Source organism: Tyto alba, unplaced genomic scaffold (genome assembly GCF_018691265.1).
Source record: "Tyto alba isolate M040663 unplaced genomic scaffold, T.alba_DEE_v4.0 Super-Scaffold_7, whole genome shotgun sequence".
Classification (NCBI taxonomy): Eukaryota; Metazoa; Chordata; class Aves; order Strigiformes; family Tytonidae; genus Tyto; species Tyto alba.
Window position 1 is genome coordinate 40,312,175 of NW_024881328.1, and position 25,073 is coordinate 40,337,247.

Consider the following 25,073-nt stretch of genomic DNA (forward strand, 5'->3'; position numbering starts at 1 on the left):
CTTTTTCTTATTTTGTTCCTCTATTGCACTCATCTCCGACTAGCTTTTATAACCTCAAATCCATGTGAGATATTGCTGTTACCATTGTTAAGACAGGAAATTAGGAAAAAAAAGTTAAGATGAAATTATGTGTGGTGACATCGGGCTGTACAATAGATGCTGGAAAAGTGGACTCAATTCCTAGGGTCTGAGTCCAGTGCTTTTAACCAGCTTCCCAGCTTAGCTAAATTGTCACGTTATCAAAGATGAGTAAAAACTGATCCAAACAAAACAACTGACAGAGCAGACTGGAACAGACATCCATGTGATGACAAGTAGCCAAGAGAGGGCATTTGGGAAAGATTTCTCTCTGTCCATTCTGATGGAAGGACAAAGGTATAGCAGCAGGTTTGAAAAATAGATTTGGTTCTCATCTGCACTGCTGTGCACTTTGGGCTGCTGTGGAAGCTAGTAAATTTACATGATTTCAAAAGAAAAAAAAAAAAAAAGACAGGACAAATTCTTGGAGCTGAAAAGAATAAATGTATCTACCCACAGTTATTACGAATCCATCACACCTGGCTCAGGGAGTTTTCCTCTGCAGGATCCTAGGACATGTTTCTGAGAGGGTATTGCTATATACTTGCCTTGTTCTCATACTCTTCCTGGGACATGAATTTACAGCCATTGCTCGAGAAAGGACAATGAACTAAGTGAGTTTATAATCTGAGGTAGTCCTGCCACTCTCATATCCGAACTGAACCATACTGAAAGATAGTGAGATCCTCGCTATTTACGCTGGCTATACTGAATGTCACAGAAAACAGCAATGTACTATTAGCAATGCTTTGGTCCAGGAGACTCAAGCACTGTCTCACCAAGATACTGTGGCTCATCACCCTCCTCGCTCAGCTCATACTCAACACGGAATCCAGAAACTGTGTCAGAAGCAGAAACCCAGGAGACAACAAAGCTGTTGGCTGTAATTTCAGTGACTGACTCTGAAGTAGCAACCACGGGAGGAAGAAGAGTTGTCTCTCCTGAAACAGTGTTGCCTACAAGAAAGAAGAAAGAGAGGTTTAATTAACTATCTCTACTTTTGTGTTAACTGGGATGCACGAAACAAAGACTTAGGTGAAGGAGATGAGGTTTCTTTGGATGCCCTGCTGTTCAACTTACTTGTCACTGCTGTGGTGCTGGTTGTGGTAAAGTCAAAGCGGGTGACTTCTTTGTGACCATACCGCTGAACGCTGATGAGCTGTCCTTCATATATCACACCAGGCTTCAGGCCTGAGATGGTGTAGGAATTCTGGTAGCCGGGGATGGTGGCTTCCTTCCACTGCCTTCCAGAGTTTTTCTGCAAGAACAAGGACACTCCAATAGTGAGAGACTCCCTAGCCCGCAAGCAGGGGAATCTAGTGACCTAACCTGCTTACATGTTTACCAAGCACTGCGATATTCAAACACAGGTATGACTTGAATGGCTAATGCACAGACGGACTCAAGTCAAAGGAGATGAGAAAAGTATGCCAGAAAGGAGGGCTGATGACATTTTGGGTGATTAAGTTTTACTGGAGTAAACTGAAAAACAATCTAGCTTTGAAGCTTTTCCTTTAAAAGGAGCATTATTTGCAATATATAAACTAAACTCATTCCTTTATCAAAAACACAGTAAGGCATGAAGGAATGGCTGGAAAATGCACATTTGAAGGCTGTTCGCAATAACACTCTAAGCTATCATCTGAAAACAATATACAGAAAAGTTCTTCCCTTCTACCCTGTGTTTGAACTCTATGGGAAGCTCTAAAATAATGCTCCATCCTCTGAGGTTTGTACTCCAGTGCTTTAAAGTCCATTGCATTCAGGACTTGATCCAAGATACACTGAAGTCAGTAAAAAGACTTGAGTGCCTTTAATGGCTTTGGATCAGGGCCTTTATTGTTCTCTAAATAACAGGCAGCATTGAGGTATTAATGTTCTTAATCATTAAGTGGTCTTTTGTGAAGCTGTACTCAGGGGAACTGTAACACAACTCATCTACATTGGTTAAACTGATTCATTCCTCAAATATGACTGAGCCAACAAGCAGTGGTTAACCAGCCTTGGTTTAGACGTTAGAGAAGATGGGAGATGACTGTTTATTTAATCCTATGCTAGCTGTTTATATCTTCATACCTTACTCATTTTTACCTCCTCATTAATAGGATATAATCTGTCCCAGTTGTCTCCGGATACGCACGTGGTACTAAAACAATGTTTCTTAGGATGAAGAACCTTTCACAAAGATTTACATTAGGTAAATTAAGGAAGGGTATAAACTTGACTGCTTACTGAGCTAGTGCCTTGGTTAATAAGATACTTCATGAACACAGTGACCAGTAAAGTTTGGGCAGGAAAACATGAAGTGTTTATTACAGTACTGGTTGTCTTTGATCCTCAGAGTAACTGTTGACCTCAACAGGACAAGGACACTGAATTAGCAACAAAAGTTTGCTGAAATTGTGTCAGCTACTACTTTCAGACACCATAAAAATGAAAATAAAGTATTTTTTGTAAATGAACGACGATGAATGTGGCACTCACCGGTCTCCAACGCAAGATGTACTTGGTGATGTGAGATCGTTCAGGAGCATTCCACTGGATAGGGTGGGAGTTTGGCTGGTTTGTACTCTCTGTGATGATCACCTGAACAGGCCCCGTTGACCCTGAAAAAAACAATTGCCATTTTTAACATACTGGAGATGCTTTTCTTCTGCTTTTGTTGTGGAGTCACCAAAAGGCAAGGAAGTTGTATGGCCCGCACACTATTTCTATACATAGGAAATAAGTTATATTGTCTTCCTATCCTTAACGCTTCATTGCTACTTAGAAAACTGGTGAATTAGAATATATTCTGTGGGGAAGTTAACATGCACTGTTGGGATTAATTTCGTGTGAGTTATCAATAAAATATAAAACCGGAACAGTCTAGTATAGAAAAAAATCTGCAAAGCGAAGTCGTGCTGTTCAGAGAGGGAGCTTCTCAACAACTAACTACTTTCATCAATTAATACCTTCTGCAATGGGAGTTTGTAAACAGATGAGAAATGTCTGTCAAATCCAGGTCTAATTTTGTGGCATGGTGGGAGCCAATTCCTGATCTGACCTTGAATACATCCTGCAAAGAGACACTAGTCTCTTCCTATTTTACTAAATTTCTTGATCGGTTGACTTGAAACACTGAATTTTCATGTGGAGCACTCCACAGGTAGTGAGGCATGTCTTCTGCACACAAACCACACCAGCAGGGCTGGTGAAACTCTTGAGATAAATCAGGCCCACAAACTCATGAAAATGTAAGTTCGGCAGCGCTCTAATGCTGAAGACTAATGATTGCATTTAGCTAGATCAGTCTCTAGCGTATTTTCTCCACAAAGCTCTCCAACAGAGAAGGACAGGTTTTATGATCCCATGGTTCTCCTTTCAGTTCTCCCGAGCCCTGCTGGTGAGGTTTCACTGAACACTTAGCAGTACCCTCCTCATGTTAGTTCTTGGAAAATCCCAGCAAAGAGCACCCTGGAATCTGCAGGCAAGTGTCTCGGTTTAGCCATTAACAACTTCACCCTCCCCTTACATTTCTAATTGTAATTTATTTGGACAACCACATAACATACATACCTGCTTCATATTTAATGGGACTTAAAGGCAAACCTGTGCCCACATGCAGAAAACTTCAAAGCTCACCTAAGCCTAAACCTACATTCAGAAACATTAGATTCAGTTTGCTTAGACATTTTCAGTCACTCTGTTGTCTAAAGAAGCCCAAAGCCCTGGTCTCCAATCTGGAGTCATGCATATTTCACATTGCTCAGGGAGATGTTTAAGCAGTCTGACAGGAGTCAATGCAGCTCGGCAAGGCCCAGTAAGAAACTCAAGAAAAGAAGTCCAAAGAAGGCCTGCTTCCTATTCTTGCCCTCCTTAGTTTGCTGCCCCAAAAAAAGGCAAGTCCATAGTTCTGTCCACCAAGTGTCCTCTTGCCTTGTCTCTGGCTCACTAGCTGCATGGCCATGGATGGAAATGCAGTCCGTTCACTGACAACGCTGCTGGGTATAGGTCAGGTTCAACTGGGTGCTATCGCAAAGACCTTCTATACGATGTGCAGGAAGCAAGTCACAGAGAAGAGCTACCCACCTTATTTATGTGAAGCATGTAGTTGCAGACGTCAAAGAGGCTAGTCCCCTTTTACAGCAGGGGCACCTATATTAAAACCTTCTTTCTGAATGAGCCTGACATTCCCTTTCTTACCTTTCAGGGCAGTTAGGGTATAAATACATTGCAGCTAGTGAGCGGACAGACTCTTCTTAACCTATCTTGATATAGAAGCAGAGAATCACCTCAGCACTGAAACTGAGAGATCCAGTCATTATGCAGTTCCTCCATATTTATGCTCAGAGATGGGTCGGGGAACAAATGATATGACCACAGTCTTCTCCTCCCAATAGGGAAGCCAAAACACAGCCTTAATATTTCATTTTATTCAGATTAAGACAGTGGCAGTTGCAACCTTAAACAGGAAAGTAGGGACATTCCCCTTATCATGTTCTGTTCAGGGAACTGAAACAGAATAAGCCAACAAACAGGCATTGCCTGTCCCTATAAAGATTTCCTGGAACTGACTGGGCAAACAAAAGTTCAAATATTTAATTTCTTCAGGGCACTGATCAGGAAAAATGATTCATTCCATAGTGGATTTTGCTTCTCTAGTGAGTGCAAAAGGAAAGACTATGCATGTAAGAGTTTTAAGCAATAGAAATGGACAGTTGCAGGTGTGACATCACTAAATACCAAGAGACAATGTAGACCCAAGTTGTTGTGTGAACTGACAGTCATTCTCTAAACTAGCCCTGGCCTCAGGCACACCTGTCAACAGCCTGGCCCCCTCTTTATAATCATGACACCTGTTTGTGTCTGCTGAAGGAGGGGGAAATAGTTCTGTTTAAAAAGGAAACCAAAAGAAATAATGTACAGAAGCCTGAACAGATGAGGGGCAGAAAGATTGCTTTCCTCATGTATTACTCAGCAGATGAGTTGGTTATCTGTTGGGTTTCTTACCAGGATAGGTCTGCAGAGGCTGGCAATGCCATTCTCCAATACCACGACCATAGCAATAGCACTGGTATCTGACTCCATGGACATACTTCTCCCACGAATCTCCGATTTGGTAAAAGGTACGGGTTTCTGAATCCTGGCACTGATCTGAAGGCACAAAAAGAGACAGTCAACCACTGTATGTTACTGAAACTATAACGAAAAATCTGTGCCATACACAGAAGAGTAAGTCACAGGATACTTTTACACCAAGAAATGTAACACCAATGTGTATTTGCATATATAGTTACATAAAAACAAAGTGGCAAGAGAAACTGAATCTCAGCTCAAGGTCCTTGATATGTCACTGCATGTGTTAAGTTAGATACTAGAGGCCTAATTCAGCTGTGATGCATTTCTTAAAATACTGGTAAGTACAGGCCGCCCACCTGGCAAACTTCCCAGGGAAATCAACGGGATGTTCCTTGAAGAAAGGATTTCTTTTGGACTATCTATTATGGAGCCCAATTCTACTTCAGTCAACTAAGTTAATCTCTCATCCAAAGCTAAACCATGTTACTCTCAAGGAAACCAATGGCAAAAGTCTACTGGCTTCAGCAGAATTCAGTTATACTTTATAAGTCCGAAGTGACCCATTAATTTTCAGCAGAGTCTTTCCAGATTTACCACTGTATAAACCAAAGGAGGACAGATCAAATCCTGAAATCAGCTTAGCTTGTGTAAATACAACACAGTACCAGTGCTTCAGTACACTTTCCAGTCTGATCTACACCTCTGTTTCTGGCTCAATGGAAATTTTCAGTGAGAACTAGCATTATGATTGCTTGTGTAAACAGGAGCCTTGTTTAGAGAGAGCCAACAAAGTTAAACCAATTGCACCATTACAGATAGCTGAAATCAACCCCCCTCCCTCTTTTTTCGAAGTAGTAATTTTCAGGAGCTTTACAATCCAAGTTCCTCCAGTAAACCTGTACAGATATTACTGTAAATAAAGCAGAACTCAACCACTAGTACTGTCTAATAGATTTTCTTGGCAATAGTTCGAAGCTCTCTTGGATTTAGTAATTGCAAACCAAACAGTCAGGTCTTATCTTCCAATCTAGGTTCACTAGGGAAGCAGGGGGAGGCACAAGAGATGAAATATCCTCATTCCTGCAGAGAACCATGATGGTTTTAGCTAACCTCCAGAGTGCTATTAACACGTGTTCTCATCCTGAGCTTTCTCTCTGTCAGAACAAAGGGCAGCCAAAAAAATCAATTTAGTCTAAGGTAAGTTAATATACACCAGTGCTCCTTTCTCAGTTCAATGAGGAGACCTAAAGATTTTTGGATAGAGAAAGGAAAGAAAACTGATCCTAGCATCTGTGCCTAACGTATTATTTTGTCGGTGTTCAGTCTGAGAGCCCTGCCTGCTATGCTGACAGCCCAGGTACCAGAATTCAGCCAAATAGCCAGAGCCTGGGGCTAGCACGCCCTGTTACCACAACCTGCTCCATTTAAGAGATGTGTTGCCACAATCCAGTACTACATCATCATTTACCTCTTCTGTGGCACGTCTGATTACCCAAGCTTATCTCCTTAAAACTAATACTACCCTGGCACTTACCCTCCAGTGAATCCAGTGTTACTTCTACTTTTGCAGTTGTGCAATTCAGAGCAGAAAGTGGGCAAAGACTGGGCCCAGTTTCACACACCAGTTTCACCATACCATAACCAGTTTCTACGTAGCCCCAGAGTGCATTTGGCAAGCAGGAACAGCTGGTGACTTACCAACAGGATCACATTTCCATCTCCCCCGGCCCTGGCCAAAGCATGTGCAGTTCAGCATGTGCCCCTCATCATGACGCTTGTGGAAGGTCTGGTTCACATCATAGGTGATACCGTCCACAATGCACTGGTCTGTTTGAGAAAGAGCAGACAGTTTGTCAGCAATAGCTCTAAGCATTAAGACAGAATCCTTCTGGTTCACACATCGTTCCCTTCTCTTGATCAGCTTACAGAGGCTGACCATGACAAGCTCCATTCAAGCAAAAGGGAGCCCTCCTGATATCTGTGATCATCACAGATTAGTGCTGCGTACACACCGTACACACCGCTGCTCCCGGGTTCATTTATCAGCAGTGTGCAAATAAGCACCACTTGCAGAAAAGAGGGCTGTAGGATGCAGTCCAAAGTACTGTATGTTATTGAAACTACATAACTGCCTGGTTGCTCCTTTTGACAGATTCCACATGTGAAATAAAATCTAAAACAGCACACAGTCTCTCACTACCTCCTGCGAGGAAGGTCTAGACTGAAATACCTCAGTGAGTACTGTCTGCAATCATTAGAACTACACAAGAAAAGGGCTGCTCCAAATTCATAAAGATACCACAAAGGGGTACAAACATCCTCATGACGTTACTCTGCTGGGCATCTGCTACGCTTTGCAGTAAGCTAAAGACAGAAGCAGGTCTATTACACATCCAAGATGCTACTGGTGCCTACTAATCTACTATTCCCTCAAAATACAGTAACCAGATCCCCAGTTCATGCTTAAGTACAATGGTATCAGTCTATTAGGTTCAATGGTGATGTGTCAATCTGATGCGGCCCAGAATTCCTAATGCCAGACTAGTGACAGCAAGGAGCAGAAAGACAAAACAAACACAAAACCCACCCCAGAAGCATGTTGTTTTGTTAACTGGGACCCAAGAGACCCAAGTTCGTTTCCGGAGTCGAGCACAGACCATCTGTCCTTGGGGAAGTGACTCAGTTAATCCCAGGCTTTCATTCCCCATCATACTTTCCCACACCACGGGCATCAGGATAAACTGGGCAGCACTCAGACCCTCCTATGGGCGCCAAGGACCTTCTCTGGCTGCTATGTTTAAACAGCTCTACTTAGATAACCTTTGTCTTTTGAAAAAGCGAAGTATCTCAACGTGCCCCTTATCAAGAAAGACCACTTTTTTTTTTCAGAATGAAAGTGCAGAGATCTAGCTGTGTAGGTGGAAAAAGGAGTTGCACAGACCAGAACTTTTAGCAGAGCATTCCTCACTATTCTGAAGGAAACACATTTGAAAAAAAAAAAAAAAAAAAACACAAAACCAAACTCCCAAAGCCCTTGAGTGAGCCTTTCCCTATAAATTATATCCCATTTCAGCAATGGTGTTACGAGTCCTTTCTTGGCTGCTTGACAGCAACCCCCCTGCCTTTTCCAGACATGAGGCCAATGCTGTGAGCTAGCTGTAGGATGATCAAATGTCTGTGCTTTTAAGTCTTCTTTTTTTGGTATTGCTTAAACACTTCTCCACTTGGACCACTCATATAAATAAGTAAATAAATAAGAGTAATCTCAGTGCTGCCCTGCCAACTTTTCATATAGATTAGCCAGCAAAGGGCTAATCTAGCACAGAGGAATTGAAAATTTCATTGCAGAACAATAAAACAGGACAGGTCTGCATTCAAACTTCAGACTAGTCTGGGGTTTTGGCTGTTCTTGAGAGAGGGAGGTGCCTCTGCTGAGCAGTCTGTAAAGTCACAGTGGTGCTGATTCCTAAATGTAGACAAAAGGGGTTAGGGATACCTACTGATCAAGATAATCAAGGTGCTTGCTAGCCTGCAAAGGGCTGAAACAGTACTTTTGCAGCATGTAAACAAGACAGGAACTTCACTTAGCTCCTCTGATTGCTTTTCTACTCCAAAGAAAAGCTTGGTAATATAGTCTTGAGTCTGGGCTCGAACTCACAGTGATGGGAAAGAAAACCAGTTTTTCCCACACCTCCAACTCTTAAAGTGGTGACATCAACATGAAAATCAGTACCTCTGAGCTGGGAATATGCAATGCAAGTCCATTCTCCGCGGCCATTTCCTACACAAGTACATCTCATCATATGGCCCATGTCATGTTGTTTATCCCACTGGTCCCCAACGCGGTACATGACACCATCATTGGTTGTGCAGATTTCTTCATGGGCTGGTTGAGAAGAAAGCAAGAGGATACTTTATGTGGCTAGAATTAACAAGGTCTAGAGGGCTTAGAGCATTTGCAATGCCCCTTCATACCGTGTGGTGTTTTCTGCATCTTAACAAGGCAGCTACAGGCACCCACTCAATTTCAAACAGCATTTTTTCTGAGTGATGAGTGTAGATCCCTTGTAGGGGCTCATTCATTTTAATTTTCATTTGAAAGCTACTAGAAAAATCTGTACAATGTCCAAGGTGTGAAAGAATAAGTTCTTGTTGTATACATGCCTTTATATGAACATAGCCATTTGAAGACCCACATGTCCCACAAGCTGTTTAAGGGCTCAGATGCTCCATTGCCATTAGTTACCAAAGAACCTTTCATTTAAAAATTAGTAGTCATGTTCCCTCCCACACATCCTCTCCTGACATCACAGAGATGGGCATGGATTGTAGGAATGAACCACAATATTGACTTTGATATTACTGCCATTTTCAGGCTAGCACACAGGTATTACAAGTACAGACTTATTTCTAACCACAGATTGGACAAGAGGAAGCGATAAGCCACGAGGGAGAAGCTTTGGAGATGCAAGATAAAAATGTCACTTGTTACAAAGCACTACAGTCCAATGCTCCCTAATGGATCTACACCAGTTTGTAGCAGCTGAGAAGTGTGCCTACCCCTGGCTTGTAGCAAAGAAGTGAAAATTGCCTTCTCCCAGCATTGCCCAAGTCTCTGCTAGAGGTGATCAGTGGGGGGAAAAAGAGGACAAAACAGAACTTCAGAAATGTCTTAAAGAGTTTTGGTCTGGGATACAGCTCACTGAAAGTCCTCAATAACTGACCAACGACAGACAGCTCTCTACTTTCCTGCTCAAAGAAAAAACTTACAGGTATTCCATAAGCCTTTTAAGGTTCTCAGCCTTACCAGCCATAGGGCAGAAACCAAATTTCTGGTCAGCGTCATAGTTCTCAGTGGTTCCACACCACTTCATGTTGTCTCTCCGTCCCTCAGAAGTACAGTCAGTGTAGTTGCGGTTGTTGTACAGGAAGGGGAAGTGGCACAGAGCACCATTGGAATTGCCACCACGTGTCTGGACCAAAACTGTACAAAAGCGAAAAGAAAACAGATGCAAATGAAGCCTGCACTCTCCCACAGCATGCATGGAAGAGCTCGGAAAACAAACCACCATCACTACTTTTTCCCACATGTACCCTGTATATTATCCACAGGCCTCTTTTTTGGGCTTTAATTCATTCAGATCTGGAAACATAAGCCTCGCACAAGGTCAATTCAGGTCAAACATTGCTTTGGAAGAAGTTGTGAAGCCAGCCATGGGATTTCCTGGGGAAGAGGGAAAACCAAAGCTTACTGTGTTTGGGAAGTAGCTTTGCAGACCCTTTGTGCCAAAAAACAGGGAATCAAATAACCTCACAGTTCCCAGCATACCTCTATTATCTCACTGAGGCTATTACCCAACTGTGCCCTTTGGCTTAAAGTAAAGCCTCAGCCCTCGAGAAAGGGTTACAATTCAGTTATGTACAACAGGACAAGTCAAAACCTCTGTGCAGGTTGGAAGCTTCATGTTTTGTAAGCAGCAGTGGAAAGAAGGCTGTAATCTACCTGAACTACTCACCTCTTGAGCAACTCTGCTTTACAAATAACGGAGAACAAGGAGGCACTTACTGAAGTTTTTCTATATTGATATTCCTCCTTCCCCACAGTGTATTACAAGAAGTCTCACTAAAACAAGAACATTTGTGGACAGGGACAGTGTTTGGTTTTTTTTTTTTGTTTTGTTTTGTTTTGGGTTGTTTTTTGTTTGGTGTTTATTTTTTTAAAGAAAGACTATTGTATGTGCTGCAGAGAAAGGCTTGACTTATCAGAAAAAACAACTGAATAGAGTTAAAAAAAAAAAAAACTTCTCTGCAGAGTTAAGAAGCAGCATTTTCATGTGGGAACATGAAAAATTCTCTCTAAGGTCAGATTCCAGAGAAGCTGCCTGGATACTGTTCCATGGATATCTGATGGGCTTTCCAGGAAGCACAACCACACAGGTAGATCTGGGCTGTGAAGGGAACACTGACCATCCCAGACAAGACGGAATGCTGCTGCATTAGTCATACACCAACTCTTGATCAGTGATCACAAATCACATCAAAATTACTGCTATATATGGCAACCTGGCTAGTCAGTCAGGATGGAGGGAATGACAGAGGACTGCACAAACTGTACTCCATGGATATCCTCTTCTTTGCTGCCTAATATGGGCATTGCTCTAGCAGTTCAGCCAAGCAAAGGCAAAGCTTAAGTATCCTCTGGGCCAAAGCTCTATCCTGACGAGGTACTCCTGTTCTAAGGTCAGCTCACAAGACTCAAAGGCTACACCTGTATCCTCCTGCGCACCCTCCAAAGATGCCAAGGGGACAAAAGTGCCCTGACACCAAGCAGCCCTCCATCCACAGGGCTGCCTTGCTGCTGAGGAATGGCTACAGCTGCTCCAGACTACTGAAACTGTTCCGGCAGCCTGTCGCTATGTTCTCTGCTCCTTCCTCCATCTGTGCATGAGGGTTATGTGCATGTGAAGATTCCCTGAGAGGAACTTACCATTCTGCTCGGTACAGAAGGAGTATCTCCTGTCTTGCTCAAAGTTGGAAGTGGTGCTGCACCACAGGTGCCCATCTGTGCGGCCTTCAGTGGTGCAGGAATAGAAAGTCCTTCCGTCATAGGTGAAAGGCAGAACACAGGCTTCTCCATCAGAATTGCCACCGTATGTTTGGGTCACAGCTTTAAAACAAGCCAATCACAGCATTAGACTCTGGCTTACAGCAATCTCTAAATCTTAGGGCTCTAAAATAGCAATAGCCCCTCTGGACCAAGTCACTGGCTGCTGCGAACCCACATACTGCCATGGACCTGGGCCAATAGGCACCAACAGATGACTTAGCTCTGCAGCTGTGTCATTCTTTTACATTCTTTTCCAAACATATATTATTGCAGCTCGATTTGAATAGTTATTAATGCTGCTCCCCAAGGGCTTTGTTTTCCCTCAGCAGGTTATATATAACTCAATGGGAAAAGTTTCTGCACTACAGAACCAGGCATCAAATAACCAAAACAACTATTTCTTCATTCTTTGCACCTTTCTCCAGCATGTCTTCCACAGAAGATGTTTCTGATACACACACAGAAGGATTCTAGCTAGAAATTAAACCGCGAAACAGTCCCAAAGATCTCACTGGACTGAACAGGCACTAAACACAAACTCATACCTATTTCCTGGCAGCTGACTCCATTGCCCAGGCAGGTACAAAGCATTTGTTGGCTGCCCTGTGTCTTGAGCCACTGCATGCCCACGGAGTACACCACTCCATTGTCAGTTATGCACTGGCCATACGGCTGAGGCTGGGGCTGTTGAGGCTGGGGCTGGTACAACGCAGTCTGTACATTTGTGAAGCTAGGAGAGCCAGATCCTGCAGCAAAATACGGGAGAGAAGTGAGACGTTACATGCACAGCTAAAGAACAGAAAGCTTCAATTAAATGCTGCCATAATAAAACCTCAGTCACTTCATCGGATTGAGGGCACCCATCTCTTAGCTTCCCTAGACACGTTTTAATTATTCTACTTAGCAAACTTCAAAATTAAAAGAAGAACTCCCACTTCTGCTAACGATAACCTCTGGTTTCTACCACTGCAGAGTGGCTTTAAGGATTAAGACTGACAACTGCTTTTCACAGGAATTGTTTAGAAACATTTTTTTGGAAAAAAATTTTTTAGTTGAAGGAAATTTAGAAAATCAAGATCAGTGACAAGACAATAAAAAGATACCAAGGAATTAGGGAGATCAGGCAAAAAGGATTAGTTTTTAATATGTCATTGAAAAAAAACCAAAACACGAACATATTCATTTTTTCTGGAATTTTAAAAATTTGAATCAAAGGTTTTGGTCTATTATCATTTGGAATAGTGCTGAGAGACAAAGAAGCTTGTTGTCCACATTATGGAAATTTTTGCTAATGATTCCCACAGGAATCTCCACAAATTCAGCTCTGCTGAAATAGGGGAAATAATAATGGAAACATAATACTGGCACCCTTGGCGCTTTGTACATTTTGAACTTTAGACTCTCAGAGTTTGAAGTTAACCTGCTGGTACCTAACAGTTAAAGGTCATTTACCAAGAAAAATTTAGTGTAGGTACTGCATAAAACCAGAATTTTTACGTTGCATTCACCAAAAGGAAACCTAGGTCCTTAAAACAGCAAAAAAGAATTTAGGAGCTGAAGACTTTAACAAACCTTGGGCAAAAAATACATTCTACCTATAAACTAGGCAATATTTCATACCTAAATTACAAACCATCTAATGTACGTGTATTAAATAACATTGTATACATTCCTTGGCATTTCTGTCTTTTTCAAAGCTCAACCATTAGTAGGTGTATTTATCTTGTCAAAGAAACCAGATGGTCTCAGTGGAGTTTAAATTCAGGACATTTCAACAAAACTACCCCAAGGCGAATACATAAATTCAAATAGTAACTTGAAGTGCCATGCTTCCAAGACAAAGCTAGTAGATAGTTCCTGTGGGTGCACGGCCCTAGATGTGATTTACTGCACTGTGATTGTGCAGGCAATCACATCTGTATGTGCACAGGAACAAGGTATAAATTAGTCTTATCTACACATGCACGAACAAGAAGCATCTCCTGAACTCTGACCCTCTTTGTTGACGAACTTTCCCTGACAAGACTCCTAGATGCCTAAATTAGGATGGCAGAATTCAGCACCAAGTCCTAACCATTACAAATGTGCCATTGCTTGTCCCTTCCACCACCTTACACATTATGATGCTCCACTCACCAGTGCTAGTCGTATGCAGTGATGTGTGCCTTTCACATTTCCATTCACCTCTGCCATTACCAGTACAGATGCACTGAAGCAAGTTTCCACGGTTATCCTTCTTGCTCCAGGTGTCTCCAATTCTGTAGGAAGTCTTGGTGTCATGGTCATTGCACCTATCTGTGTAAGGAAGATGACTGTTAGCTACTTCTGCATTGGATGGCTTCACCAAGCAATCTGTAGTACTGAACCACCAACACTATCAAACAATCTGACAGTTTAAAGATTTTATTGAAAGCCCACCTCATTTTCTGCAGCCCATTATCACAAGTCCTGTATGCACTGCAGCCTGCACTAAACTGCATAGGCTGGGTGCATCTGAAAATCCAGATGCTTTAGTCTAAGAGAAAATTCCCATTTATTTCCAGAACGATGATTTTACTTTGTAGCCATTGTCAAAGTTAGCATCATAACATTCCCAGTGTGAACATGGTAAGCTATATTCAAAATCAATGTGAAAAAGCACATTCTGGATTGAAAACATTCCTGCTAGCTACTTTTAAAGCTATTTTAAGCCCTTTCTGTCTAGCATAGACCTTTAAAGCTTAAACTTGTTTTATTATTAAAAAAAAAAAAAAAAAAAAAAAAAAAAAAGGTGCAGAAGTCTCTATAGCTGGGTCATTCCATACTATACACAGGGCACAGTTCCAAGTCTGGGGCTCTACTTCAGCTGGAAGAAACTCAAACCTGTTTGAGGACAATATATAAATTCCATTTCTTCCAAAAGAAGTGTGCATGAAACTCCAGTAAAGTTAACATAAGGTGCTCATGTCATACCAGGAGTATTAGACTTTCTAAATCTCCCTGTTGCTTTTAATGACCCACAGCCCCTGATGAATTGAGTAAATGGGTTCAAAGGACAGCATAACAAACTACTTTTATCTGGATGTCAGATCCACATGGATTAACTAGTTCTTCTTCCATTACAACATTTTACCTTCTCATTCAAGGGCAACTTGATACAGTGGCTCAAATATAATTATGGACCAATGAACATGGATTTATGAAGAACTGTGGAAGGACATATCATGCCAGATTGTCATTGAAAGAGCACATGGGATAACAATGTAGAAAACACATTACTAATTCACAGTAGTTAAAGTGACCAAAAACTGAGTATTTGCCAGAAAAGTGGTAAATTGGTGAAGTATTCATAATGTAATTTGGCAAACATAAAAAAAAAAAAAAATGCCTGATGGATACTCATATTCTCAAGCTAGACAATGAAAAGCTGAAATGTCCCCCAAGAAATCAACCGTGATTCTGGAAAACACTGCCTATAGAAGATACAGAACAGCAGCACGTACCGAAGCGCAATGCCACTTTGTGGGCTACAGCTATCACTTTACACACATAAATTTGAATTTGATTACATTTGAAAAATAAAATGAAAAATGAACAGGTCATTTTATTGCAATTTCCCCAATGATACAACAATGCAGTCCTGAATTACTGGAGGAAAGATACTGCCAAATCATTTTTATTAGTAATAATAATTCCTCCAAAATTCACAAACAACACCTTCTGGTTTATTCATTCTTATCTGACAGTTAATGATTTTTCCCCATGTGTTTTTAACAGACTTAATATTGTCAAGGCTGGTTTGAATTTTATAGCTTATTTCTTGACCAAGTCTCTCCAGGTCTTCTGTTTTAATCCCAACCCTCCTTAGTGTTTTAGTTCTTTACATGTCTGCTGTTTATATCAGCAGAAAGCCATTATCTCTGTGCCCTGAGGCAACTGAATACCAGGCAGTTCAAAGGCTACAGGAGAGTTTCTCAAACCTTGCATAACAAAGGTGTAAGGTACAAAGTTAAATTTTTTTTAGGCAACTGGTGTAAGCTCCACAACAGAGCTTGCTCCTAACAAAGGTGGAACAGAGAGTGGATAAACAAGTGAGATTTTGGGATTTTAAAAACCCTGTTTGCTTTGCATATACAAATAGAATACTTACAGTAATGTCCTTCAATGATGTGAAAACTAAAAGTCACCTGCACTGGGGTAGCATGTTTACACTGAATACGAAATGGTGGGGAAAACTAACAAGCAAGATGGGAGAGCAGACAAAACAAATCTTCTTTTAGCTAACATACATACTAAACAGTAATAAAGAAAAAAATAAGAAGACATTTTAGTCTAATCTGGCAGATCCTGATGATGGAGCAGGTAAATATTTCTCTTTAAAAGCACCTAATTCTCCCTCAGGAGGCTACTTTAAAAAAACAGAAATGGAGATACTAGGCCAAACTCTCCGCCATTTTGCAGACTTAAGGCATCGCCCTGACTTCTTAGGGGATGCGCGGCTGACTCAGCCGGACTGACTGAGCCGGTTTCTTAAACCTTTCTCCCTACAGCAGGTTAAAACCCCAAATAACCCAGCCACTCTGTCACCAGCACAAATCATCAGCTCTCTGGCGTGTCCCCAGGTCACAAATGGCAACTGGGACACAAAAACGCTCCCCTCTCACCTCAGAGGGGTCTGTTTTCCACCCCCCTCTCAGCCGTCCCTCTAAAACTACCACCACTTGCAACAGGGCAGAAAAACGAATACGAATACCTTTTCTTTTTGATGCAAGACAGGTTTGAAAAATAAATAAGATAAATAAAACGGAGCCGCTGGCAGGCGCCAGGCCAGCACTTACTTCTGGAGGTGCAGGTGATGCGGCCGCTGCCCTCCCCGAGGCAGGTGCAGTCCACCATCATCCAGCCCTGGTAGGGCTTCTCCCAGGTCTCACCCACAACGTAGGACGTCCCAGCCGTGTTGTCATAGCATCGCTCAGCTGTGAGAGAGAAGGGGATAAGCGTCTGCCCAGGGCTCTTCCACACGGGGACGCCTCAGGAAAGACGAGGAAGAAGAAGCCATACACCTTGACCAAGCTGGGGGAAGAAGGAGGGAGCTGTCACCTACCCACAGGCTTGCAGGTCCACTCGCCCTTCCCGTTGCCCAGGCATACGCACTCCAGCATGTAGCCACCCGTCTCATGGGGCCGGCGCCAGGTATCGCCAATCTTGTAGGACTGGCCACCCTCATGGCAGCGATCTGCAGCAGGAAAAGAGAGGAGCTGAGGCAAGGGACCACACCAGGGGCAGGATCGAGGTGACAAGGTACGGGCCACCCAGCCAGGGGTGAATGGGGTCGGTTGGGGCAGAGGTGGGGGGCAGTGAGGAGAAAATGGCACCCGCCATTTTTTTTTCCATTGGTACCCGCCCTTTTCTGAGTCTCCCAGGCCCTGTCCTCTCTCCTCAGCTAAACCTCTCCAGGTTTCAAACCACCACTGAGCCCTGACTGGTGAAAGAGGAATGCCGGGGCCTGAGGAGGTGCTGTTTCTCCCTCAGGTCCTGCTCACAGCCTGAGGGCTGGTGAGGGAGGGTTTGCCTCCATCTTGTTCTGAGGTGGTACTGCTTGGGCCTCTCCATAGCTGTCCCTGTACAGCACAAGGGACAGGGTAGCCAGGCCAGCATGTGGAGAATAAGGAGGTGCTTAGTGTGACACCCCACTGGGACATCAGTCCTCTTGTGTGTGGAAACCCTGCCCTGGAAAGGCAGATTCCCAACCTGTGGGTGTCCCACAGCCCCGAGGCAGTCACTCGGCCCCAGGCTCAGGGCGGGAAACATAGCGAAGGGCAGTTTGCAAACACAAGGTCTTCTTCCAAGGAAGAGAGGAGAAACACATCTCTGGTCATTTATTTGGAGCCACTAAAACGTTTCATTGGCTCGTTTATCAAAGCAAGGAATCTGAGAGTTATGAAGATTGATTCAAAGCTAGCTGCAGTCAATGAGACTCTCCAATGGGCTCTAAACCAGGCTGATGATGACAAAATGAGACTGCTCTTATGTTTGCAATTTCCTTACTGACTCTTACTTTACTTAGAACACTTATCATCCCTGCCCAATAAAATGCCATTAAATTCAGAAAGGCTTTAGCTCTGCTTGTTATATTCAGTGCTTTTTTTTCCATGCTATAATGATGGCTGGCTTCCGAGAGCTCTGTGGCAATGCTACTAGGATCAGCATGTGCATCTTAAACAAGAAACTGAATACTTTTAAGAACAAGACTTTTCTCAAAAGGTGCCTCAGGGACTTTGAAATCTCAGTCTAAAAGGCCTGACACAGTGATCTTCATCCGTGCTCACAGAAAGTCTAATTATGAACTGAAGGGAAATTGTGAACAATTCAATGACTCAATATGGAAAAGATTTCCAGCCAGAGACATGAAAAGGAGAGCTGGGGAGAAAAGACCAAGGGAAGACAGAGAGGAACAAGAGGAAAGTATGGGTCAGGCTGGTGAAAAAGGAGTTGCAAAAACACATCGAGCTGGTGTCTGAATATCAAATCCCAGCTCCCTCAGGGACAAGTGTTGGCATGACATTTTTGGAGGACAGGGGAGTGGCTCTCAGGTGTTATTTATTATCATTTATTCAGAGTAGCCCCATTAATGCTGATGGTGTTACTGTGACTCACCAGCTGCAGAGCTGAACCTCTTTTTTCCAGTCAAAAAAATACTTTCGTAAATGCACCTGTGAACATGTAACAACTCTTGTATATAGTAAGTGTATGACTGGACACCAACAGTAATTTTTGGCCCATGTTTTTACACATAGCACTTCACCTCTTAAATAAGAGGAATTTGGTTTTGCAAATGTATGTACATGGGGCAGGACTTCAAATTCCAGTATTTCAATGGGCTTTGGATTAAACCCTCCCAACTCTCACTAATGGGCACTGGGAATATTGTGTAAATTGGTCTGGAAAATATGACACTAAGGAACAATAGCTCTAGTAATAGGCTCTTAGTTACATACTGGCAATAGTGCAGCTGATTCTCCCACGTCCAGCTCCAATGCAAGTACAGTCCCAGATCATGGAGTCCTTGGGGCGCTCATAAGTCTCCCCTACTCGGTAAGTGGATCCAGTGTATTTGTCAAAACAAGTTTCTTCAGCTATGAGGGGAGAAAAATCAACTTCATGTAACCATGCCAGTAACATGTACAGTCAAACACACATTCCTTGCCTCCTCACATCGCTGCTATTTTTTTTTCTGGGGAAAAATGCGTATCAGTCTCCTCTTTCTTGCAGGGATGGAAGAGCAGAAAGGAAGTTGGGGACCTTGAGGGGGCAAATTTCACCCATGATGCTGAATAACTTCAGCTTCCCTCCCCCAGTGAGACAAAAGCTGAGCATGGCATGTGGGCAGGCATGCCCTGAAAGGATCAGCCCCAGCTGTTTGAAGTGCAACAGTACAGAAGACAGGAGGGAACAAACATCCCCTAGAAGCTGTGTGCTTTGTCATGCTAATCCTCCTCATTCTGACTTGGCAAAAAAATGAGTATATTAATCCCAAATTCTGCAGCAGTCCCACCAAAGTCAACAGTGCTACTTGCGAATTGTTCACACTTGCACAGGAGTAAGGGACTACAGAATGGTTATGTCGGTGATGCCACCAGACATGAGATCTGCAACAGAACAACCTTCTTCACTACTGGACACAAAGTTAAGTGTGCCATAAGGAAAACTTTGTTATTAGACTTTGAAACTCTAAAATCTGGGAATCCCTGCAGGGGAAGGAAAGCAAGATTAAATCCCCTTTTACGGAGGAGTAAGGGGACTGAGTACTCCTTAAAATACTCTAGCCGTGAGGCAGGCAGCACACAAGCCTTGCAAAACTGATTGCTGAGACGTTCCCATCTGTCTTACATGAACACTATCAGCCAGGAACCAGTTTTTCTGTCTTGTATCTCCAGAGCAACATAAAGGAGTTAAGGCAAACCAGTGGCTTCAGACCAATAAATACAGATAGATCACATCTGATAATCTAAACTACATGGTATCCCAGAGAGATGCATCTTCCAGCAGATGTGGCATTTAAAGTTCTTTGTTACCTAAACTTTTTCTGCAGAAGACTAAACAATCTCATTTTACACTCAATTATAGAAAGCTCGCAGCACAGCCAGGGGGGCTGCAGAAAGTTGTAAGTTGAAATATTTTTAAACAAGCTGACGACATTGCACAACTATGAAAAGTTGGGGTGAAGCAATCAAACAGCCCAGAGCCAGCGCTGCAAAGTGACTCCAGATTTGAACTTCCCTGTGCGAGTCCAGGAGTCAGTTCAGTTCATTATAAAGAAGAGGTTGGCTCCAAAATTAACGTTTAGATCCAATCCTCCTGAGAGATGAGTGATGTTTGGCTCAGGGTTCTGGTGGCAGGCCCATCGCTAATGAAAAGCATTTCTTAAAATCCCAAGCCAGATCTTCAGTGTAATTGAGTGTAGATCCGTTACTGACCCTAAGTACCAAACTTCAGCTGAAAACCTGGTCTGGCAGTTATAACTCGGTACAAGGCTTAGCTTACTCGGCATCAAAAGCCACGCTGGGGTCTCGAGGCAGGCAAAAAAAAGACCACCAACTTACGTTCAGGCTTGCTTTCGCAGTTAAACCCTCTGCTTCCACCATAGCAGGTACAGACCAGCGTGTTTCCCAGGTAAATGCGCTCCCACTGCTGATTTATCTGATAGTATCTTCCGTTGTCATAACAGGTCTCTGGGGGAGGGGGGAAAGGAGGAGGACGGGAGGGAGCAGGGGGGAGAAGAAAAAGAAAAGTTTGGAGTTACCGGCGGCAGAGGCAGGGAGGGAAGGGGCACGGCACAGCCTAACCGCCACGGTACACGTGTGCGGGTCCCGCCGAGCCCGAGGGGCAGCGAAGGGCCGAGGGACGGAGTTGGGAGGGGGATTGGGGGGGTGTCACCCAGCGGGGCCGGGGCTCCAGAGATGCCGGGCCGAGCCCCGCCCGCCCCGGTGCGGTACTCACGCTTGCTCTGCGCGGGGGTGCCCTGAGGTACCGAGGTGGTTTGCGCTTGCCGCCGGCTCTTGCCTCCGCGGCGCTGCCCCCCGCCGCCGCCGCCGCCCCCCCCCCTCCGCCGCTGCAGCCCCCAGGCAGAGAGCGAGCAGCGCCAGCCGCCACGCGGTGCGGCCCCGCATCCTGGCACGGATCGCGGCAAGGAGCACAGCAGGGATCGCGGCGCTGCTCGCAAGCAGCCCGGCAGACGGGACAGCGGCGCCGCCCGGGCGCTATATAGGGCGGGCGGTACGGGGGGGGGGCCGCCGCCGCCCCGGCGCCCATTGGCCTCGGCGCCGCCGGGGGCCGGGCGGGGGCTGCCACCGCCCCGCCGAGCGCAGCCGCCCCCCTACCCCCCCCCCAACACCGAGAGCGGCCGCCCCCGCCGGCTCCGGCACGAAGAGCCGAGGCGAGCGGTGGGCAGCCCCGGGAGCCCGGCCCCGCCAGGAGAGACGGCTTGCAAGGCGGTCGGGCCATTTTGTGGAACATTTGGCTTAACAAAATGGCTTTTTTTTGGGGGGGAGGGGGGAGGGAGGCAAACCTTTTTCCTGGGAGCGACACTGCCTGTGAGCTAGTACTGCTCCGTTCAGGAGAAATAATGTTCTGCTCAGAGGAGAAGGTGAGGCGTAACATACGTGTACAGGTTGGAAATAGGAAACCGTAAGTGGTATTTTATCTGCTGCTGGTGACTCCAGGTTAAAATCTTTCATACCTCACTTGGGAAAAAACGCTGTGGTTGCAGTCCATTCAAAAGAAATTTAATAGCCCCTTTCTCTGACTTGATTTCTTGCTGTCCAAAGTCAATCCTGAGAACAAAAGAAAAGTGAAAAAAAGAAATGCAAGGCTTTGAACCCCTTTTAAGTATATGGGATCTTCAATGTGATGATCTGATGTAACCCTGCTGTATAGAAATGTTCTCCTTGTCTTCTTCCCATAGCCATATCTGCTGCTTGGGGGTGGTGGTGGTGGGGTCTCTTTTTCCCTCGTTTGAAGGAATACTGCAAAGCAGAGAGCATGCACTGCAGCTGTAGCTCTCGGCAGGAAGCTGCTGGTGAGCAGAGCACAGCGTGCCCTGTACAGCGCCTAGCCCAGCACCAGCACTCAAGTTCAGATCATCTAGGAAGGTCATGTTGCTAACTATTTTCATGTCTCTCACACATACTCTGTTTTGGCAAGGGGTTTATTCATCTAAAAGTCTGCTGTGGTTCCTGATCTATTAAAGCAACTCTTCAGAGAAATGTGAGTGTGAAGTAGTCTACAGTGTTTCCAGACACCTTAAGCTGAACATCCACAGGTCTCCATAAGAGTTCTTCAGCAAGTTGAGCTTTAGTTCCACTTACTGCAGACAAGTTGTATTATCTATCTTTACTGAAATGCAAGCAATAATACCTCACTTGGGATGAAGATTCTTTCAGTAGGCAGTGTGCAGACCCAGCACGTTTTGTTCCAGGAAAGCATGTAGTTGTGATGTCAGGTATCTGTTTCCAAAGAAGTTTCTATTCCTCTGTATGAGGAATGCCCACAGATACATTAACACAAGCTTCCCTGCTGAAAACTTACTGGAAATTGAAACCTGACCTGGCAATTGAGGTGAGCTGTGGTAAGCTAATTCCCATCTTTCTTAATTTTTATTTTTAGTTCTTCTGCGCTGCATTTTTTTTTTGAGTTACCGGACACATATTATCCCTCAAAATCACAGAATTAAGATGGCCATAGCGGGGGAGAGCATTAGCTTTTGAAGCAGGACACATCATCATAAACTGTCAAATATCCAGTTTCCTAAAATGAGAACCTGCTTTCAGAAAGTGTTCCTGCTTTTCTGAGACCTAAGATGTGAAGTGTCATCCTTAAATTCCAGTTTACAACGTATCTGGAATTCTCTAATAAAAGCAAGGTGAAAAGCACATTGTCAGAAATTATGCTGTATAACCGTTTTTAACTGGGATGTACTTTACCTAGCCTGCTCTAAAGGAAGCATTACTGAGTGGAAAGCAGTGGAAGAGTTTTCCTTCCAGGAATCATGTATGTGCAATGAGGTGGCAATTTTAGGTCATTTTTCCAGTTACTGTATGTAGGTCTTGGTCAAATTTTCAATTTCTTTGGTGCAGCATGCAGTGTAGTGCTGCTTCTGCACAGTGCTTGCTTCTGCACACCCTTCCAGTGAGTGTGTGAACAGGTCCTGCTGCTGCCATGAGCCGCTAATAAAGCTCAACTGACATGGAAAAGGTAGTAGTAATGAGGAGACTTCAAGTACAAGAGGATTTTGATAAATAAAAACTGCTAGGGGAAACCTGCTTAAAATGTCAAGAGCTAACTACGGGTAATCCATAAGGAACAGGCTATGGTGGAATAAGCAAACATGAGGAAGCAACCAGCAGTCCTCACTGTGGAGCAAGAGCCCATGGGTGCTAGATGCTGTGCAAATGTAGCCGAAGAGTGCTCCAGGGAGTTTATAACCTCTGTAGGTCTAGGCACATAATACCCACCAGCCCTCTGCAGGCATTAGAGGAGGAGAGTCCCTGCTCCCAAGAAAGAAGACTTTTAGATGCATTTCCAGGATGCTTTTAGTGACCCCATCTCCAGCATGCTGCTTTTAGCAACTATTTTTAAATGTCATTTTAAAAGTTCATATACTGGATATACACCCCATGAAGGGTAAATGATTGATATTGACCTCACTTATGTCTACTTCAAGCACAGCTCATGAAATTTTGCATTGCGCTTAGGTCTTCAAGGAAAGTATAAGTATTTACACAAAACTGAAAATGGAATTCAGTCTCGAGATTGGATGAGAAATACAGTGTTAGCAACTGTGTGACTGTGTCTAATGCTTTCCACATCATTAGTTAAACAAATACAGGGACAAATGTAAGATTCTTATTTAAGAAAACATTACTGGAAGCACACAAAACAGAACGATAATTTTCAACAATGCTCAAATTAGTTTCTTGTGTAGCCATCATTTATTAGCAGCCAGAAATAATCTTACGAGTTGTATTTCAACACAATTTGGAACAGCCTGGTTTCACTTCTAAAGGAATCTCTGACAGTAATTATGACACAGACAGTAATTATTATATTGCATGCTGTTAGACTTTCTGAGATATCTCTTATTTTGGGAATTGGATGTTACTCCTATGTCTGTCCTGCTGTCAGTTTGTCCCTCGAGCTAACAAGAAATGAAAGGAAAATTCACCTGAAGTCTTTCTTAGGATGAGATCAGTTTGAATTTATAACCACCCTTCTGTGTTTTTTGCATCTGAATAAGGATTAAGAATGTCCTGAACCTCTGGTTTAGCCATGGGTACTCAGATTCATGTTCTTGGTCTTTTCAAAATTTTTTTTCTACTGAAACCGTAACTTTTCGACTCTTGGTAGGAAAAGGCACATGCCTTTATAAGTTTCTCCTGACTTCTGTTTCTCCATTGTACTGCTCTGCAGATAAACCTCTCCACAGGGTCGACCATTTCCTTTACTGCACACACTTGTGGAAGTCTACACGTACGACTGGGAGCACAGTCTGTCCCTGTAACCATTCTCCTGCAAATTCCAATAGCAAAGAGGGAAGATGAATCAGCACAGAAAGGACCAAGCCAGGTCACTTGTTACTCTTTTAGAAACCTTAGAAGAAAGGCCACACGGGCTTAATCATCTCCTTCTAAAATTATCACTCATAGGAACAAGAACCATAAAGACAAGAGGTCAGGATTCCTCCCCTTGACATAGGGAGACCATTAAACGCTTCCTGCGGTTCCCAAATATTTTGCAAGAGCTCCTGTTGCGAGTTGAAAATTTCTGAATCATCACAATTTCAAGTCTGTGGTTTTTGCTAGGTCACAGCAAAATTCATTTCAAGGCTGCTGAGGCTCTACTGCAGTGTTTCATTCACTCCTGAGTGTCTCATCCAGGAATCTGGAACACTGTGCTTTAAATGAAATTCATTCCTTATGCTGGTTAACTGCAACTTCAGCGGTACGTAACTTTATGCTGGCTCTTAGTGTCAAAATGAATTTCATTGTGTATAAATGGTCCATAACAGGGCATTAATTAGATCTTTGGCACTCTCAGTGGAAATTCCCTTCTCTTCTCCCTCCTCCCCAGTCTTTCCTAACAAAATGTTCAGTGTCATCAATGCAGAAAAATGCATTTCCTTTCTCTAGCTGTCCATGGATCATGTTGTTTAGTTTGGTCTACCCAAAGTGTTGTAGTTTGCCAGTGATGAGAAATTCATAGCCACAGCTCTTGCTTGGGTCTGCGGCACTGTCAGCCCCAGGCGCTTAACGCTGTGAGTCACACCCTGTAAAATCAGGGGAACAGCTTT

The 25,073-nt window shown here is 43.7% G+C and overlaps 1 protein-coding gene across 1 annotated transcript in view; it reads right to left on the reverse strand.

The window, feature by feature from the left end:
* Positions 1 to 20,931, reverse strand: part of FN1 (fibronectin 1) — a 54,342-nt gene extending 33,411 nt beyond the window's left edge. The window contains 16 exon segments of the mRNA XM_042808472.1: positions 858 to 1,034; positions 1,159 to 1,336; positions 2,563 to 2,684; positions 5,071 to 5,214; positions 6,838 to 6,966; positions 8,873 to 9,025; positions 9,947 to 10,123; positions 11,627 to 11,806; positions 12,292 to 12,492; positions 13,883 to 14,041; positions 16,564 to 16,701; positions 16,830 to 16,961; positions 18,724 to 18,861; positions 20,329 to 20,457; positions 20,726 to 20,816; positions 20,818 to 20,931. Of these exon segments, the coding sequence (XP_042664406.1) occupies positions 858 to 1,034; positions 1,159 to 1,336; positions 2,563 to 2,684; positions 5,071 to 5,214; positions 6,838 to 6,966; positions 8,873 to 9,025; positions 9,947 to 10,123; positions 11,627 to 11,806; positions 12,292 to 12,492; positions 13,883 to 14,041; positions 16,564 to 16,701; positions 16,830 to 16,961; positions 18,724 to 18,861; positions 20,329 to 20,457; positions 20,726 to 20,816; positions 20,818 to 20,895 (2,326 nt within the window). The 5' untranslated portion in view covers positions 20,896 to 20,931.
* Between the last annotated feature and the right edge of the window lie 4,142 nt (positions 20,932 to 25,073).